This window comes from Notamacropus eugenii, chromosome 1 (assembly GCF_028372415.1).
Source record: "Notamacropus eugenii isolate mMacEug1 chromosome 1, mMacEug1.pri_v2, whole genome shotgun sequence".
NCBI classification, from domain to species: Eukaryota; Metazoa; Chordata; class Mammalia; order Diprotodontia; family Macropodidae; genus Notamacropus; species Notamacropus eugenii.
The window spans coordinates 344746790-344766611 of record NC_092872.1 but is presented as its reverse complement, the minus strand read 5'-3'; the positions used below and the strand labels follow the sequence as shown (position 1 = coordinate 344766611).

The 19822-nt window shown below is 40.2% G+C and overlaps 1 protein-coding gene across 3 annotated transcripts in view; it reads right to left on the bottom strand.

Annotated features, from left to right (window-relative positions):
• Positions 1-4496: 4496 nt before the first annotated feature.
• Positions 4497-19822, bottom strand: part of LOC140518139 (organic cation/carnitine transporter 2-like) — a 52594-nt gene continuing 37268 nt past the window's right edge. The window contains exons 6-10 of one of the 3 annotated variants that reach the window (XM_072629996.1): positions 17356-17456; positions 11021-11235; positions 9286-9468; positions 6852-6987; positions 4497-5894 (exon numbers count right to left, since the gene is read on the bottom strand). In XM_072629996.1, the coding sequence (XP_072486097.1) occupies positions 5792-5894; positions 6852-6987; positions 9286-9468; positions 11021-11235; positions 17356-17456 (738 nt within the window). In that variant the 3' untranslated portion in view covers positions 4497-5791. Of the gene's footprint in view, positions 5895-6851; positions 6988-8973; positions 9082-9285; positions 9469-11020; positions 11236-17355; positions 17457-19822 lie in introns of those variants that run through there. The other 2 variants (XR_011971835.1, XR_011971836.1) reach the window with 2 other exon arrangements.

The following is a 19822-nucleotide window of genomic DNA, read 5'->3' as shown; positions in this document are numbered from 1 at the left end:
AAATATTGTCTTTCCATGTAGAAATGTAAACAGTTCAACTTTAGTAAGTCCCTTATAACTTCTCTTTGCTGTTTACCTTTTCATGCTTCTCTTCATTCTTGTGTTTGAAAGTCAGATTTTCTTTTTAGCTCTGGTCTTTTCATCCAGAATGCTTGAAAGTCCTCTATTTCATTGAAAGACCATTTTTTCCCCCTGAAGTATTATACTCAGTTTTGCTGGGTAGGTGATTCTTGGTTTTAGTCCTAGTTCCTTTGACTTCTGGAATATCATATTCCACGCCCTTCGATCCCTTAATGTAGAAGGTGCTAGATCTTGTGTTATCCTGATTGTATTTCCACAATACTTGAATTGTTTCTTTCTAGCTGCTTGCGATATTTTCTCCTTGACCAGGGAACTCTGGAATTTGGCCACAATGTTCCTAGGAGTTTCTCTTTTTGGATCTCTTTCAGGAGGTGATCAGTGGATTCTTTCAATATTGATTTTGCCCCCTGGTTCTAGAATCTCAGGGAAGTTTTCCTTGATAATTTCATGAAAGATGATGTCTAGGCTCTTTTTTTTTTTTTTGTCATGGCTTTCAGGTAGTCCCATAATTTTTAAATTGTCTCTCTTGGATCGATTTTCCAGGTCAGTTGTTTTTCCAATGAGATATTTCACATCATCTTCCATTTTTTCATTCTTTTGGTTTTGTTTTGTGATTTCTTGGTTTCTCATAAAGTCATTAGCCTCCATCTGTTCCATTCTAATTTTGAAAGAACTCTTTTCTTCAGTTAGCTTTTGAACCTCCTTTTCCATTTGGCTAATTCTGCTTTTTAAAGCATTCTTCTCCTCATTGGCTTTTTGGACCTCTTTTGCCAATTTTTAAAAGCTTATTTTTAAACCCTTTTTGCCAATTGAGTTAGCCTATTTTTAAAGCCTATTTTTTCTTCAGCATTTTTTTGGGTCTCCTTTAGCAAGGTGTTGACCTGCTTTTCATGATTTTCTTGCATCTCTCTCATTTCTCTTCCTAGTTTTTCCTCCACCTCTATTACTTGATTTTCAAAATCCTTTTTGAGCTCTTCCATGGCCTGAGCCCATTGAATATTTATTTTGGATGTTTGGGATACAGAAGCCTTTTTTATGTCTTTCTCTGATGATAAGCATTTTTCTTCCTTATCTGAAAGGATGGGAGAAGATATCTGTTCACCAAGAAAGTAACTTTTAGAGTCTTATTTTTTTCCCCTTTTTTGGGCATTTTCCCAACTTGACTTTTGGGTCCTTTGTCAAGAGTAGGGTATACTCTGGGAATGTGTAAGATCTCAGTTCCTCCAAGATGGCACAATCAAGCATGTACACTGGTCTGGGAGCAGGTAAAAATTTTCGTGCCCAGAATCTTAGCAGTTTCCTCTCCACAGCCACTGGGCCTCCAGTTCTGCCAAGCCAGCACTGGGGGCTGGTTTTCAGATATGCATGGGCAGGGCTGCCATTCAGTGTGAGATAAAGATCAACACCCTCAGGGCCTCTGTACAGGGCTGAGGTTAAGAATCAGCTCCTCAGTGCCCCCAGGGTTTTACGATCCAACAATAGATGCGGGGTGCTGTAGGGGTTGCTGTGGAGGAGGCTACCACCAGCCCAATGTGGCCTCTGTGGCTGCTGCCTGAGGCTGGAGCTATGGGAAGGTCCTTCTCCCTTCCCAGTTAGAAAAAAATCCCGTCACTGACCTTTGGTGCCTGTGGGTTGAGGGATCTGTGAACCACTGCTACTGGGACTGGAGATTCCGCTCCCAAGGTGTCTTCCTCCCAGAGCCATGGCCAAGGCTGGGCTGGGCTCCGCTCCATGTCTGGTGCATCCGACATTTCCCATGGGCCTTTCAGGTCACCCTGGGCTGGAAATCTCCTCCACTCTGTTGTTCTCCACTTTTGCTGCTCCAGAATTTGTTGAGAGTCCTTCTCTATAGGTATTTTACGGGCTGTGTGGGGAGACACTGCATATGTGTGTCTTTCTACTCTGCCATCTTGGCTCCATCCTCTCCCCCCTTTTTTTTATACAGGATATGTCACTGTTACTCACTTTCTGATTGCCTCCTTGCTTATGGGCATGCACCCAGGTCTGCCTCAGCCTTCTGCCATGTTAGAGGATTTAGGTTTCCCTGGTCTTGTTTCTTGACCCCAGTTGGGTTTCAGTCTCCTTTCTTTTGGGGCTAGCACAGTTACATATATTATTCCTCTGTCCTGGTTTCTCTTAGATCTTGTTTTTTCCTTCTCTGTCTGGGCTGTGTCACTTTTTTCAGGGTTCTGAGGTTAGGATAGTCTTTTAAGCCTTTGGAGTCTCTAACTTAGGGGATACTCTAGGCAGAAGGCAGAATGATTTGTGTTGCTGGGCAGAATCAGTCATGTGCTACTTGTTGCAGAAATGGGAGGCAGGCAGGGGGTGAGGTGCAGTACAGTGACTTTGCAGTTATAGGGGGTCTCAACGTGGGGACACAGCCACAAGTATATAGGTCAGTTTGTGTGTGTCTGCTAAGAGCATGGAGTCTAATGGAGAAGGAGTGCCAGGTGAGCAGCTTTAAAGTTTATCATTCCAATATTAATTCATAAGGATTTTTACCATGAGAGAGCTATCACTTTTTTCCCCCTTGATTCAGCTATTAGCATTCCATGTGGTACATAATTATTCTTTGTGAATTTTTTTGAAAGTTAGTGAGGACTGGGAAAAGTATTTTGTCCACTATCTTGGACAAGTGACCTGTAAGTATATTACATTTTTTTAATTATCCTCTGGGCCCAAGCTTGATCCTTATACTTTACATAGCTCTTTCTATTTACATATTTGTAATTATTGTGAATATTGTTTTATGGTTTTGCTTACTTTATTCTGTATTGAATTCTTCGTATTAATCATTACTTACAGCACAGTAACTTCATGTTCCAATTTGCCCTTTCCTCACGAAGGGGCAACTACTTTGGTTCTAATTCTTTGCCACCACAAAAATGAATCTGTAAATATTTTGGTGTATAGAGGGCCTTTCTTTTCATCTTTAACAGTGTATGTTAGGAATATATGTTTAGCTATGATACTTCTGGATTCAAGTATATGGACATTTTATGGTTATTTTAGATTGCAAATTGTTTTCCAATATGGTTGGGCCAATTTATAGCTGCAATAATAATGTGTGTGTGCCTGTTTCCCCATAGCATCTTCTTGCTAGCTTTACCAATTTGATTGGTGTAAGGTGAAAACTTAGTTATTTCAGCGCTCTTACTAGTGGTTTGGAGCAGTCTTTCATATGGTTGTGAAAAGTGAGTGATTGTCTGGAGAACTGCCTATTCCTATCCCAGACAGGTGGCGCTGGGCCTGGAGACAGCAGGCCCCGAGTTCACATCCAGCCGCAGACACCTAATAGCTGTATGACTTTAGGCAAGTCAACAAACCTCTGTCTGTCTCAGTTTCCTCAACTATAAAATGGGGGTAATAATAGTATCTACCTCCCAGGGTGCTTGTGAGGCCTAAATACAGTTCCTTGAAAAATGAAAGTGTTTAATAAATTCTTTACTCCTTTTTTTGTTTCTTTCTGCCCATCGGGGAATGGCTCTTTAATATTTAGGTGGCATTCTGAGTTTATCATGGCCTATGGGATAAGATGCTTGCAGTGGAACTGAGCTTACACCCCCAACAGATGCTGATCTAAAAAATTTCTGCCAAGGTTTTTCATTTATACCAGTAGTTGTCACATATGAAGTTTTTTCCCAAGTAATTTATATTGGGTTTATTGAACAATGAAGTTAATTTTAGTTCAGTTTTCTTATTTTTCTTTATGTCATCTGTTCCATGGATCTACTTTTCTAGTTTTTAACCATTACCAGATTGTCTTGATGATTACAACTTTATAATAGAATTTGAAGTGAAGATCAACTATCACTTTGAGATGGGGGATAGTGAATATATGGAACAGTGAGAAGGAAGGGTGAGACTGGAGAACAGCCAGTATTCTATTTTGGTTGGAGCACAACAGTACTGTAAGTGAAAAGGAGCAGGATTAATAGGGTTGGAAAAGGAGGCAGAAGTCAGTTTGTGGACACCCTTAGATACTGTGAAGTTACTACTTTACCCTATGAGTAAGATAGAGGACCACATGCCCTTTGAGTGATTTTTGCAGCACTGATGATGGGTGACACTGACCTTGGCACTCTCTCTAACCTGGCTCTGCTGTGGGACAGTAATATGCTGAGTCAGGCTGGGGTTGGGAGGATGCATCTGTGAGCTGAGTTATGGAGAGATCAGTCCGTGAGAGAAGTAGGAGTGGTGTAACCAGGGTTGGTGGGGGATGAGAGTACCATTTGACCTACAAGGAGATTTAGTACTTTTACTTTAGCCATCAAATCAGCCAAGCTGACTTTATACAAAGTCAATGGGAAACTAGAGTAGATAATGATACAGCCTTTTAGCTCTTACATAAACCAAGTAGTAGAGTGATAAATAAGTCAGCGGCTTTAAAAGAAGTAAAAGGTTGTAGACAGCTATCATTTAAAAAAAATTGTTTATTAAAGTCTGTTTTTAAAATCCCTAAGAAAGCACAGTAGTTTTCACAAAAAAAAATGCATTTTTTGACCAGGTGAAGACTATGTTTCAGTTAGTACCATGGCAAGAGAATCAAGGGGAAAAAAAGAAGGCAAATAAAAAGTTTACTACCCTCCTCACCCCACAGGTTTCAACTACAGCTGTCACATGAATTAAGTAAGTACCTCTGTTACTTGGATGAGCAGATATATACTCACACCCACAATCTAACAGGAGAAACTCAAATCACATCCATAGTCTTAGTCATTTTTTCCATGATAGGGATCACAAAAGGAAAGCACCCCATGTCGTCACTTTTGGCATCTACACAAGTACTAGTAGCATTAGCTCCTAGCAAATGTTTACTCACATCCAGTTTATTTGCAGCTGGGCACAGATGGCAAAAACTCAGGGACCAGTTAACTCCCTTTTTAAGTAGAATTTGGAGGGCAAGTGATTTCTAGAGAAGGCCCTTCCACTCTATACTCTGCTAGAAAAATCTCAAGGCTTTGGATATTAACCTATTTTCTCTCCCTAGACTCCCCCCACATTCCCCAGTTCTGTGCTCCCTTCAAACTACTAGGAAAACAACAACAGTAACTCATGATCTTGGAGCAGCACTGACGGTTTGACTTCTCTAACAATGGAAGAAGTGCAGATTTGTTTTATTTTATTCTTTATGTGGGCCTGGACAAGCCCAACCCTTTGGTCACCCAGTAGCTGTACTAAGTGATTAGAGGAATTCTGCTAGCAAATTACTGCATGGATGCTGACATTCTACAGCATAAAATCCATTTCTGCCCTAACGATATTCAGGTTTTCCCAGCCCCATCTTTTCTTCAGCCCTGGGAAAACAAGTCTGGTTAAGCATTCCTAGGGAAGACAGGAAAATAAGACAAGCAAAATTGTCATCCTCAGCAAATGAAGGAAGAAAAATAAACATCCAATTTTATTAGTGGTCTTTTTCAGAAAATCTCAAATTATGCCGTAAATTTAGTGCTTCACCCCCATACCCACTTCAAATACCCATTAATTCTAGTAGGTATAGAAGTACTTATGAGAAGCCACGTCCACTATGCCATTGAAAGCAGCCTGGTCTTGATTTCTTTTAAGGACAGTGTCTATGTGCCTATTCAACAAACACAGGGGATGGTTCCATGTAATAAATACCAGGATGTTTAATACTCCAGGTCACTTAGTGTTCTCATGAGCCCTTGTAGGAAAGTCTTCTTCAGCCTCTTACTGAATCCAGGCTGCACTAAAGGGCTGTGGTTTTAAGGACTACGTGTCTCTCTTCCCCTTCTTTTAATATCCTTGGGTCACTGCTGTTGTTGCTGCTGGAAGCTTGTCTGTATTTTATTCTACAAAAAATATGGCAAATGAAATTTAGTAAGAAATGTGTAAAGCTAGCCTCAGTCAGAGGTATACCTATTCTAATCAGGGCATTTAAAATATATTAGGAAGTATTTTTAAAAAGAGTAGAACTTCACCAAAGGAAAAGGAAAAACCATATTCTATAGGCCTCATATGACCGCTGTGCCCATTGTTTGCAAGCTCTTGTTTTCGTGGGCAGGATCAGACAGGAGGATCGCTGGGAACACCTGCAGTATTTAACACACCAAAGGCTAAATTATTCTCCCCTGCCTCCCTCAGCCCCACATCCCTATCCTTCTCACACTTCCACTCAGAAAGCACTTCGAGGCTTTTTCACTGGCCATCCTTCACGTCTGGAATGCTTTCTATCCTCATGTTTACCTGCTGGCATTCTTCAAATCCCAGATAAAATCCCACCTTCTACAGGAAACCTTTCCTGATTCCCCTGAATTCTAGTGCCTTCCCTCTGTTTATTTCCCATTTATCCTGTGTGTGTGTGTGTGTGTGTGTGTGTATGTGCATACACACAGTTTGTATTTAGTTGTTTGCATGTTGTCTTCTCTACTGGACTCTTGAGTACCTTGAAGGCAGTGAATGTGTTTTAACTTTTTTTGTATCCCTAGTTTTTAGTACAGTGCCTTACACATTAGTAGCTGCTTTATAAATGTTCACTGACTGATAACAAGATCACTGGGGCTGCTTTCTCCTGATAGGCATTGCATGGAGAATTTGTTGAGTTTTTAATTTTTATTTTGGGCTACTCCAAGGAAATAAACCATTCCTCTTACACTATATACAAATCCACAGCATGCCCTGAGTTCTGTGGTATCTGAATGGAACAGTCAGGGAGTATGCCAACTGTGAGGGCTAAGTGAATCAAGAAGAAATATTATAGGATCTTAGAGAAGAAATATTATGGGACTTTAGAGAAGAGGTTTCCTTACCCTTTGACCCTCAGCATCTGATCAATGGTATCTGGGAGAGGGATCCCAAAGCTCTCTGGGAGGAACAAGGTAAGGATGGCTGTCAGTACAGTTAGGCTCCCCATGAGGATGTAGGGCAGGAACCGGTCATAAGCACCTAAGACACAAAAGATGTGGGTGGTTATGATGGGGCTGACCTTCAATGCACCATGACCTGGGTACTTTGTCACGTGATCTTGTCATTTGGGTCTAGTACTTACTGGGGTAGCCTTTCAATCCTCTCTCCTTCCCATCTCCCCTCCCCCATCCCATCCTTGCTTCCCCTCACCAGCTCCCACAGTACAATATTCAGAACAGATTTGCCTTTCAGTCCAGCATTGCCTGAGCAGTGCACTCACTCACCAGCCAACGAGCTGAGGACAGTAGCCTCTTGGACTGACTGCAGCTAATCAAGGATGCTATTGAGGGCCAAAACACTTGGTGTTGTTTCTGCATGTTTCCCAGTGTCATACTTCCAAGACAACCATTGCATAAGCTCATTGTCAGAAATAACCTGACTAGACTAGTCCAACAGATAGGCCCCAGCCTGTCTATGTGCCTTTATGCTAAAAGGAGGTGAGTTTCCACTTGTTGGAGCTACATAGCTTGTGCACAAAGGACTGCAAATGCTCAAGGACAGAATATTCTAGGTCCAGCAAGGATCACAGCTGGGTATGTATCCCTGGCTGGTAAGTAATATTTCTCTACTCTAGAGCAAACAATGGCCACAATAAGATCATCAAATTAAGAAAAGTGGCCAAGTGGTAAAAGCACTGAATTTGAAGTCAGGAGAGAGGAATCCCAGTTCTGGCTTGGATATTTACTAGCTCTATGAACCTAATAAATACTTGCATCTTTATATAGCTCCTTCATTCTCAGGATCTCAAATGAATACTTCTATGGGAGAAATGCAGGTGGAAGTAGCTAAGGCAAAAATAAAAAATAATAAATAATAAATAACCCCATGTGAGCTTTTATAGCCCTTGTTTTCTTATTTGAAAAGTAAGTTCCTCTTTACATCAAGTCTCTCTGATAAAAGTCTCATTTCTCAACTATATGGAGAACTAGGTAAAATTTGTAAGAATATAAGCCATTCCCCAGTTGATAAATGGTCAAAAGATATGAATAGGCAGTTTTCAGATGATGAAATCAAAGCTATGTACAGGCACATGAAGAAGTGTTCTAAATCACTTTTGATCAGAGAAATGCAAATTAAAGCAGCTCTGAGGTACCACCTTATACCCAGCAGATTGGCTAATATGTCAAAAAATGAAAATGATAAATGTTGAAGATTTGTGAAAATGGGACACTGATACACTGTTGATGGATTGTGAACTGATCCAGCCATTCTGGATAGCAATTTGGAACTATGTCCAAAGGGCAACCAGACTGTATATCCTTTGATCCAGCAATACCACTACTAGGTCTGTATCCCAAAGAGGGAAAAGGGAAAAGGACCTCCTTTTGTGCAAAAATATCAGCCCTTTTCATGATGGCAAAATATTGAAATTGAGGGGATGACCATCAGTTGGGGAATGGCTGAATAAGCTATGGTATATGAATATAATGGAATACTATTGTGCAATAAGAAATGATGAACAGATAGATTTCAGAAAAATCTGGAAAGACTTATATGAATTGATGCAAAGTGAAATGAGCAGAACCATGAAAACATTGCACACAGCATCACCAACACTGTGTGATGATCAACTATGAATAACTCAGCTTTTCTCAGCGACACAATGGACTACAAACGATTCATGATGGAAAATGCTATCCACATCCAGATAAAGAACTGATGGACTCCGAATGCAGTTCGAAGCATACTTTTTTTCACTTTATTTTTTTTCATGGTTTTCTTCTTTTTGACCTGTTTCTTCTTTCACAACTATGACTAATATGGAAATATGTATTACACGATAGCACATGTATACCCTATATCAAATTGCCTACCATTTTACAAAGAGGGGAGGGAAGGAGAAAAATTTGGAACTCAAAATCTTGTAAAAATGAATGCTAAAAATTATCTTGACATGTAATTGGGGAAAAAACTATTAAAAAAAGAAAGAAAAGTAAGTATTATTTTCATAATCAGCACACATACCTTTTTAACCACTAACCTATGAGTAAAGCTTTTTAATCACCCAGAGACACCATGTGGTAGAATCATAAATTGGCAGAGCTGGAAGGGTCCTTGGAGATCATCTTTTACCTATAAACAGAATTTAAGTGGCCACCTCAGATTTCCTTGTACTTAGCTTTTCATAGAGTAACTTCATAGAGAAACCAAGGACTATGCTTGTCAGCCAAAGCCAAACCAGTTTATTAAATCTTGCCTAAATTCTGCGACGTTAGCTTAGGAATATGAATGGTATATCCCTTTTGTTCAGGCTACACACCATCCACAGTGACTCACCGAGGTAAACAAAGTAGGGAGACAAGATGCTGCCCAGTCGTGATGCCATGGAACTGGCTCCCACACCCATGTTCCTGACCACTGTGGGATAGAGCTCAGCTGTGTACACGTACACCATGGCAAAAGCACAGGTGATCCCAAACTTTCCGATCATCACCAAGCCATTCGACAACAGGTATAAGTCTGGGGAGACAAAGCAGGGGCAGGGAGACCACCCTTCAGTGAGGTTTGGAGCAAGTACTCTGCCTGCCACATCACTCTGATCATTTCCAAAGTGCTGATCAACTTGTCCTTGCCTGAAGATTTTTCCCTTATACAGTGAAGACTTCTCCATTTTTTTGTCAGTTTATATAACTTCTAGTGTAAAGGGAGAGTTGTGCTCAAGGTCCTGATTCTAGCTCAGACCTAGAAACTCCAGTGCACACGGTCAGCATGTGCTGAACACCATCAGAACAGTGTCACCCCGAAACTGAGAACCTCAGTCTATATATGGAAAGAATACTGCAGAGGTTCTTTTAAGAATCAATTTTTTGGCTCGAAAATAACCTAATGGTCATTATATTTGACTCTATAATGACCTGTATTTGATAGTTATTGAACCTGGTTTCCAAACATTCCCATTGTGAATTTGCTTCTAAAGTATGGCCACTGGACCCTGTGCTGCAGCCACTGGAATTTATTTTGATGCATTTTTAGTTGCTGGGGGAGGATGCTCCCCGGATAGGTGCTCATTTTCTTCATTCTTCATTCACTTTGTACTTCCCAAGGCAGATTTCTTTGGATCCATCCTTAGGATACTTAATTAGTTTAATAGAGAAATGAAGATAATCCAACAGTGACATGCCAGTGCCACCTCAGAATTAGCATCTCTTGAAGTTCTTTAAGGATGCCTCCTCACATCAGCACTTGTATGTAGCATAACACATTCCCTAGTATAAGTGATCTGTTGGCAGATATTTGGTAGATTTTGGTGGCACTGGAGCCTGTCAGCAGTTGAGTAATATTTTTCTTTTGAGCTATTTCTGCTCATCATAACTTCTGTCACTTTGGGTGAACTATGGCTAGAGTTTGGCCTGAGTAAAGGGCTCTGTCCCAAAAATATGGGACTAAGAATGGCTACTCATTCAGGGAGACCTGGTATCAGGTTTTGTCCTCAATTCCTATGTTGCTGTGGTTCCCTTAACACTGGGAAATGATATTGCAGTTCGATATAGGACAGGATGGAAATATGATGATATGGGACATTTGGTTCCTGCCTGTGCTATCAGTATGGTTATAAGGACAGTAGCAAATAATTCCTACTTTGCAAGCTTTCCTTTCTCTCTATCAAGATATATTTCTCACCCAAGAGTCAGATGTGTTGGCCACAATCAAGAGAGTGTCAATGTCTGTAAGAAAAAAGGGTTTTTTAACAATGTTTGGGCTCATTAAGCGTAGGGCTCATGGGGGGAAAATGGAACGGGAATAGCTCTCTTTCCTCTTCTGGAGAGAAAACAATGCCAAAGTGTCCGACAATATTTCTCAGCCATTCAGGGCTGGGACAAAATTAAACGGGCTTCTGAATCCTGGTTTAAAATAATATCCCAGTCTTATAGAGAACTGCATATCCATGGTCCTCAGCCAGTAATGCTAGATTAACTAGAAGGAACTGACACTTGAATTTATTTCCTATACTAGCCATTCATCTACAAGGGTATAGAGAGCAAACATAAAGCATGACCCAGAAGGCCCTCACCTGGGGGCACTAGTTGTATGAAGAGAAGAACACTGCCACCCAGGAAAAGGGCAGCCGACATGGAATACCGCCGGGGCAGGTACTGTAAGAGGAGCCAAGCAAAGATGTACGCAGGGACCTCAATCATGGCAGAGAGGAAGCAGTTCACGTAGTTATCCCCATGTAAGTTTGGAGTGTCAAGTGAAAGTCCAAAGTAGCCCACTGATATGGTCATCCTGTTAAGAAATCATGAGAGTTAAGGGAAAAGCAAAGCTAGAAAGACCGTTTCTCATCCCATTTAACATCTGTGGCCAGCCTGTGATTCTCATGGAAGGGAATCTTTTATGATTTGATTATTGCAAGAAGCAAACGTAGAGGATAGAGGATTGCAATCCACTGATCTATTGTCGCTCTTAAAAGAAAACTGAGTAAACTGGGGAGGAGGCTACAGACAAACTTCGTCTAGCTAGGAATAGTGACCACTGCAGCTTCACATCACCTTTAGATGATTTAGTACAGAAATGAAGTATTGCTAATGCTCATAAAAGAAAAGGAATAATTTCCAATGTGTCTCATTGTCTACATCCCTCCTTCCCCCATATAATACACAAAAGCACTTTGCCATTCATCTCACACAAACTAGACACATGGAGGAGGGGGTGGCCCTAGATCCTCTGCCCCAAAGGGCACTTTTATAATGAATGTTAAACAATTTATAGGAGCAAAAACATCCCGGAGAATAATTAAGTACTATGAAGGAAGAAATATTAGATGTAATGAATGGAATGACAATTGACAAGTGGTTAACGTTAGAATCATGGAAGGTCAGAACTGGAAGTGACCTTAGAATTCATCTACTCCAACCCTTCTACTTCACAGATGAGAAAAGAAGTGATCCAGGTCACGTAGTGAGTTAGTTATGGAACTAGGTCAGATGAAAGAATAAAAAGGTATGGGACTGCAGCCACCAAGAAAAAACTGATGAGACAACAGACAAAAGTCAGCTCTCTATGGGCAGAGCTTTTCCTTTTCTGAATTCTTACATCTCTCCCCAACTCACAACCCTATTCTCTACTCTCTGATCCAGTGACTGGCCTCGCTATTGTGCCACATACAAGACCCTCCCTCCTTTGTTCCCAGGCTTGGAATGCTCTCCCTCCTCATCTCTGCCTCCTGGCTGCCTTCAAGTCCCAACAAAATCTCACCTCCAGGAAGCCTTTTCTGATCTCTCTTAGTTTCCGTACTTTCCTTCTGCTGAAGATTTCCCTTTTATCCTACATACAGCTTGTTTCTAAATGTTGTCCTCTCCTTTTCCCCTTCAGACTGTGAGCTCCTTGAGAACACAGAAAGTATTTTGACTTTCTTTGTATCCTATGCTTAGTATAGTGCTTGGAACACAGTAGGTGCTTAGTAAATGTTCATGGACTGAAGAACAAATAAGAGACTCTATGTTAAACACTCAAAACCTTGAAGAACTATATAAATGGCAGTTATTGCTAGCAGAATGATTTGCCTTCACTAGAATTAAAGCCTCCAAAAAATTGGAGCAGCAACTGCTCACTGTCACTCTCCCCCTCCACCCCACCTTCAGACCTCTCTTATACATACTCATTCTGATTTCAACTCCAACCCATGTTTAATATTTCTTCTGTGGCCCCTCTCAATCGCCAACCTTTTACACATTTTTTTTCCATGCAGAGATCACAAGTAACTGAGAAACTTGCCATTCAGATGGAGAATTTTACTGAGAGGTTAATTTTAAATTTTATTTTAATTAAATCATGGCCTCTGAATAGTGATATTCTGTGTAGGAGACTATGACACAGATGAAGGGAACACCCTCAGCCCCACTCTCACACATGTACTCTCATCCACACCAAGTCTCAGGGGACCTGCTGGACTGCAGACCTCAAGGTTAACTGAACAGAAATATTCATTGGCTCCAGATCACTCATCCCATTCGCAGGCTGAGCCCTGCACACAGGTGTTTAGTTTATGGCAACAAGTGATCAGCGCTTAGGGTCTAGAAGTGAGGCTGTGCTGAGTCAGGGTATGTCAGGCATGATCTGAGGCTAACTGTATCCTGGGCAGGACTTTTTGGGTTGTTTTGCATGTTGAAATCCCTACATATGTATTTTTAAAAGTATTCTTTGGTACCTAGAAATCTCAGTGAAAAAAGAAGTGTAGGGAACCACTGAGTGATTCATTGTAGCCTGGAAGTTCCCAGGGTGGCTGGGATCCTTGCTGTATCTTGTATGGGATGCTGACATTAAAGAAGCCTGTGCTATTCCTCAGAAACGAATGACTCACAGAGCCTCCCAATCCCTAACGTGACACACCTGGATTTCCTCTTATGAGTAGCTCCACAAAGCATACATACTTTGATTCAGTGTCTGCCTCTTTCTGAGGCAGGATTTATACCTATCTTCTTGACTCCAAGTCCAGCATCTAGCCGCTATACTTCCCGTAGAGGCAGGGGATAGTCCATCACTATGGTGACTTTTTCCCACTTTGGGTATATAGAATTTGCTTGAAAGTCTTCAACAGCATTTCCCCATTCTTACCTAAGGTACTGAAGATTATTTGGTTGCTACAGTCCCTTTGTCTTGTCATAAGGAATTTTGTCAATAAAAATGAAGACCATGTGGTTGAGTGAGGATCTTTCTTCCCCCATTACCTCACCACTTCCAAACATGTTATCCTATATATAAGAAAGGATATATAATAAGGGGCAACTAAGTGGCACAGTGGATAAAGTGCCAGGCCTGGACCCAAGAAGACTCATCTTCCTGGGTTAAAATCTAGCCTTAGACACTTATTAATTGTGTGACCTGGGAAGTCACTTAACCTTGTCTGCCTCAGTTTCCTCATCTGTAAAATGTAAAAAAAAAATCTGTAAAATCTTTGCCAAGAAATTCCCAAATAGGGTCATGAAACATTAGACACAAGTGAACAACAACATATTTAATAGGGACCTGGAAATAAGGTTCATCCTTATCATGACTATTATTTAACAATTTCTGTTAATAACTTCTGTGTCGATGGCCCTGCATACTATAGAGAATGATTTAGAAAAGCTGATAAAACTTGTCCTCAGGAACTTGGTTTTAGTCTCCAACTAGAATAGACTTAAGGAAGCAGTCCAATTCACTCCCCTGCCTCCAGATAGTCCTTTCTTGGCCATCTCAGAGAGGAGAGCCCATCTTGCCACCATCTTCTGAAAAAGTCACTGTTTCCTGATATGTGATTACCAGCCTCACAATGCACAGGATATGGCACCTCCACATCCACTACTTTCTGAAGTGAAGAAGACCAGGAAAAAAGGGATATTGTTTTCTCTGCAGGACTTCATCTGTACTCTCATCGCCACTATCTATGTGAAGTTGAGGCAGAATCCTATTTTGGAATCTGTAAACTAAGAGGAATTTGGTTCTGTGCCTGCCTCAGGATTTGGGGTAACCCTTTACTTTGTTTATATTTATTCACTTCTGGTTCTTAGGGGGAATCATTTCTACCTTTACTATTTTTGTCTCCCACTATAAATATTGAAGAGCTTTGTGGAGAGACATATTTGGGAGTCAAGATGTTGAAGTGAATCCCACATTTTTGCCAAGCTCTCTTAACACTTGTCCTCCATAACAACCAAAAAAAAAAAACCAAGCCAAACCAAATTCTGGGCAAGAAAGCCAATTAAAAGTCAAAATGAGTCATTTTTCCAGTCCAGGGTAGTTTAGGAAGTCAGAAGATGAGGTTAGTGGATACTGGAGTGGGGGCTGGCCAGGAGCATGGTGCAGCAGAAGTGACACCAATGGTGGTGGCAGCAACTGGCTGTGTCAGTGGCAGGAGTGGTGGGGAGTAGCCCAACACCTATGCATGGTAAAGAGACTGACTATTTATTCAGAAAGATATCCCAGGGAAGCCCTGCACTAACATTGGGAGCAGGAATGGCAGCTTTGCCACCCATTATCTATTTCTGGGTCACAATTCCAGGGTGGAGTAAGGGAGCAGGAACCCTACCTGTATAAGGACCAGAAGGCAGTCACCAGACCTCTTCCTGCATCATACCACACTGAAAGCACTGAAAACTTAAAGGCCTTCAGGCCTAGTTGCAAAAGAAGCAAAAGAATATAAAAGACAGAAGCTCTGCCCAATCACTTCAGCTATCCCCGATTCCCAACCCTTGGCCCAAGGTGAACACAACCCAACACAACATAAACTCCAAAGTTAAGAAGAAGACTGAAAAATGAGCAAACAACAACAAAAAAAGAACCTAACCATAAAAAGTTACTATGGTTGACAGGGAAACTTTAGACTCGAACTCAGAAGACAATGACCTGAAAACACTAACAGGCAAAGCCTCAAAGGAAAAAAAAGGCAGATTGGAAGAAGCCCAACAGGAATTCCTAGAAAAGGCTAAAGAAAGAGATGATAAAAAAGAGAAAAAATGATTTTAAAAATCAAATAAGAGTGATAGAGAAAAACTGGGGAAAGGAATGAGAGATGCAAGCAAATTATGAAAAGATAATCAACAGCTTGGTAAGAGGCACAAAAATATTGAGGAAAATAACTATTTAAAAATTAAAATTGGTCAAATGGAAAAAGAGATACAATGCTCACTGAAGAAAACTACTACTTAAAAGTTAGAATTGGTGAGGTGGAAATTAAGGAATTCATGAGACAACAAGAAACAATAAAACAAAGTTAAAAGACTGAAAAAATAGAAGAAAATGTTAAATATAGGAAAAACAACTGACCTGGAAAATTGACCGAGAGGAGATAATTTAAGAATTGCTGAACTACCTGAAAGCTATGATAAAAATAAGAGTCTAGACATCACATTTCAAGAAATTATAAAGAAAAACTGTATGGATATCTTAGAACCAGAGGGCAAAGTAGAAACTGAACAAATTCACAAGTTACTTCCTGAAAGAAATCCTAAAATGAAAATTTCCAGAGATATTATAACCAAAATCCAGAGCTGTCAGGTAAAGAAGAAAGTTCTGAAAGCAGCCAGAAAGAACTGTAAAATTGTAGAGCCACAGTCAAGTTTATATAAGATTTAGCAACTACCATATTAAAGGAACAGAAGTCTTGGAATGATATCCTGGAAGGCAAAGGGGCTAGGATTACAACCAAGAATAATGTACCCACTAAGACTGACTACAAGGGAAAAAATGGATATTTAATAAAATAGAGGACTTTCAAGTGTTACTGATGAAAAGGCCAGAGCTGAATAGAAAATCTGACATTTAAACACAAGACTCAAGGAAAACATGAATGAGAACTTATAGGAAGTAATAATGGGTTAAACTGTTTATATTTCTATATAGGAGGATCATACTTGTGACTCCTAAGAACTTTATCATCATTAGGGCAGTTAGAAGGAGTCTACTTAGAGTCTATTATGTTGGATAATCTCAAAAGGAGAACAGAAAGATGAAATAGAGGGATGCAGTGGGAGAACACTGAAGAGAGAGGAAGAATGGTGAAAATTATCTCATAAAAGAGGCATGCAAGGAAAAGTTTACAAAATGGAGAGGAACATGGGGAGGGTAGTGGGCAACACTTGAATCTTACTCTCATATGAACTGGTAGAAGAGGGGAAGAATATATAGATACACATACAACTGGATACAGAAATTCATCTTACCCAAAAGGGAAGTAAGAAGGGAATAGAATAAGAAAAAGACAAGGGGTGATAAAGTGGCAGCAGTCAGAAGCAAAACATTCTTTTTGAGGAGGGGAGAAGGTAAAAAAAAAGAGAAAAATAAATAGAATAGAATAGGATGGAGGAAAATATACAGTAATCATAACTGTGAATGTGAATGAGATGAACTTATACAAAAAACAGACAGCAGAATGGATTAGAAACCAGAATCTAACAATATACATAGTTTACAAGAAATATACTTTAAACAGAAAGACACACACAGAGTTAAATTAAGAGAGTGGAGCAGTATTTACTATGCTTCATTTGAAATAAAAAAGGCAGAGATAGCAATCATGATATCAGACAAAGCAAAAGCAAAAATAGACCTGGTTAAAAGAAATAATCAGGGAAGCTACATTTTATTAAAAGGTACCATAGACAATGAAGTAATATCAACCAATACTGAATCGTATATACACCAACTAGCATAGCATCCAAATTCTCGGTGGTATAGCTATGTTTGACAGGCTTTACACAATGTTGTCGCATCTTTAACGTTTCATATTGTCACCTGATGTTTTTTCTTCAAATTTACATTACTGGTTTGATCCCCATCTGCTTTTTTGTTTCTAAGTAATCAAGATTTCAAAGTGTGATAATCCAGACACTAGTGCTGTTCTGGTAGTACTGAGGAGACCATACTTACCACAGAATTATAGACATGACGGTGACAATCCGGATGTTCTGGGTTCGAATTAGGTCCAAAATACTATGGGACTGCTGTGTCTGGGAATTCAGGTCTTGCAACTGTAGGAAAGACAGGGTAATGAGGGAAGAGATTTCAACCAGCAGACAAGCTTGACTTCAAAGGACAGGGTGTCAAATTCTTTTTATAACACAAGGCTTTTTTCCCTTGAGGATTCCAGTCTTCTGAAGAGCTTCCTAGACCTTAGCAGCAGCAAAACTGGAGGCAAGTTTCCTACCTGCAATTTTTATGAAGTTGCACCACAATGCTAAGATAGCCAGTTATTCCTTAGCTTAGAATTTAAGGCCATTCATAATATGCTGCCACCTTGATTTCTAATTTATGTTGCATTACTCCCCTTGATGTACTCTATGTTGTAATTAGACTGGGCGTGTTCATTACCCCCCATACAATCCCTGAGCTTTCCTGTGCCTTTGCTTAAGTACTATGCCTGGAATGGCCTCTTCCCTCTCTTTCCTCTCTCCTCCTCATTCCCCTTCCTTGATTGAATTCCTACCTATTTTTTAAAACCAAATGAGGCTTTCTCTGATCCCTTTAGTAGTGACCCCTCCGCCAGCCTTAGCCACCATTTAGTTTACACTTGATGTTTTTATGTATTATTTTTATTGTGTTTATTTTCTTTGCTGTATGTTTTCCTGCCAAACTACACTACAAGATCTATGAGGCAAGGGCTCTTACTGAATGCTTAGTGTTAGAACAATGATTTGCCTTAGGCTAGGTGATGCAGTGCCAGGCCTGAAGTCATGAAAACCTGAGTTCAAATTTGGCTTCAGACACTTACTAGTTGTGTGACCCTGGGCAAGTCACTTAGCCCTGTTTGCATCAGTTCCTCATCTGTAAAATGAGCTGGAGAAGGAAATGGCAAACCTCTCCAGTATCTCTGTCAAGAAAACCCCAAATGGGGTCACGAAGAGGTTGAAAGGATTGAAACAACTCAACAACAATACTTAAAAGTGGGTTGAACTGAATAATTCCCTGTTTGGCATGAAGCCAGAACAAGAACACAAACTGATAGCTCATTTCCTTGACTGCCTTGAAAGGATTCACAGTGCAGGCTAAACAGAGTCATATCATCTTTAAGTCCTCAGGCTATGAGAGCTATAAGGGACATTTGAGGTCATTATTTGTTAGATGAGGGCCATAAGACATCTGCATCAGTGACTGCAATCTTTGGGCAGGTCTGGCCACTACTCTGTGTCTGATCTAAATAAGCCATTAAAAATTATTTCTTATTTTTTTCTCCCCAAAGCTGGAATGATTTACTTTTTGCCCTGTACAGTTTTCATTTATGTTTTGTTGAAATATAGTTCTGAAAAAACAGGCTTTAAAAAAGCCTATTGTGTTTCAAAAGGAACTACTTGTAGTTGTTCAGTCTTCTCCAACAGTTTGTGACCCCATGGACCGTAGCACACCAGGCCTTTCTATCCTCCACTATCTCTGAAGTCTGTCCAAGTTTATGTTTGTTGTTTCCACGATACCATCTATCCATCTCATCCTCTGCCATTCTCTTCTCCGTTTGCCTACAATCTTTCCCAACATCAGGGTCTTTTCCAATGACTCTTGTCTTCTTATTATGTTGCCAAGGTATTCAAGCTTCAGCTTCAATATTTGACCTTCCAGCAAACAGTCTGAATAAATTTCAGTACTGACTGATTTAATCTCCCTGCTGTCCAAGGAACTCTAAAAAATCTTCTCCAGCACCACAATCTGAAAGCGTTAATTCTGTGGTGCTCAGTTTTCCTTAGAGTTCAACACGCACAACCGTACGTTGCTACTGGAAGAATCACACCTTTGACCGTACAGACCTTTGTTGGCAAAGTGATGTCTCAGCTGTTCGGTATGTTGTCCTGATTTTCCAAAGCTTTCCTTCCAAAGAGTAAGCATCTTTGAATGTCATGGCTGCAGTTGCAGTCTACAGGAATCTTTGAGCCCAAGAATATAAAAATTTGATACTGCTTCCATTTCTTCTCACTCTATTTGCCAGGATGTGATGGGAGCAGCTAACAAGATCTTAGTTAGTTGGTTATCTTTTTTTTTTTTGATGTTAAACTTTAAGCCATCTTTTACACTCTCTTCTTTTTTTCACCTTCACCTTTAAACCCAAATCTGGTTTTCATTGAATGACCAATAATAGCCCCCAGCCCAAGCCTTTAGGTTTTGATGGCTTAAAAGGAGTGTAAATAGCAATTGTTTTCTGTTCTGGACAGAAACTTCCAGATAGATATTTTAGTAATGGCTAATTAGGCCATTTTTTGGTCTCAATTCTTACCTAGCCCTTAATCACTGAATGGGTGTTGTCTCAGACAAACTGAGACATAGGAAAGGCCTTAATTTAGAAAGGCCAAGGTCACTCATTGCACCCCAGGCCATCCACAGTCATCTGAATATTTGTCTTGCCACTGGATTT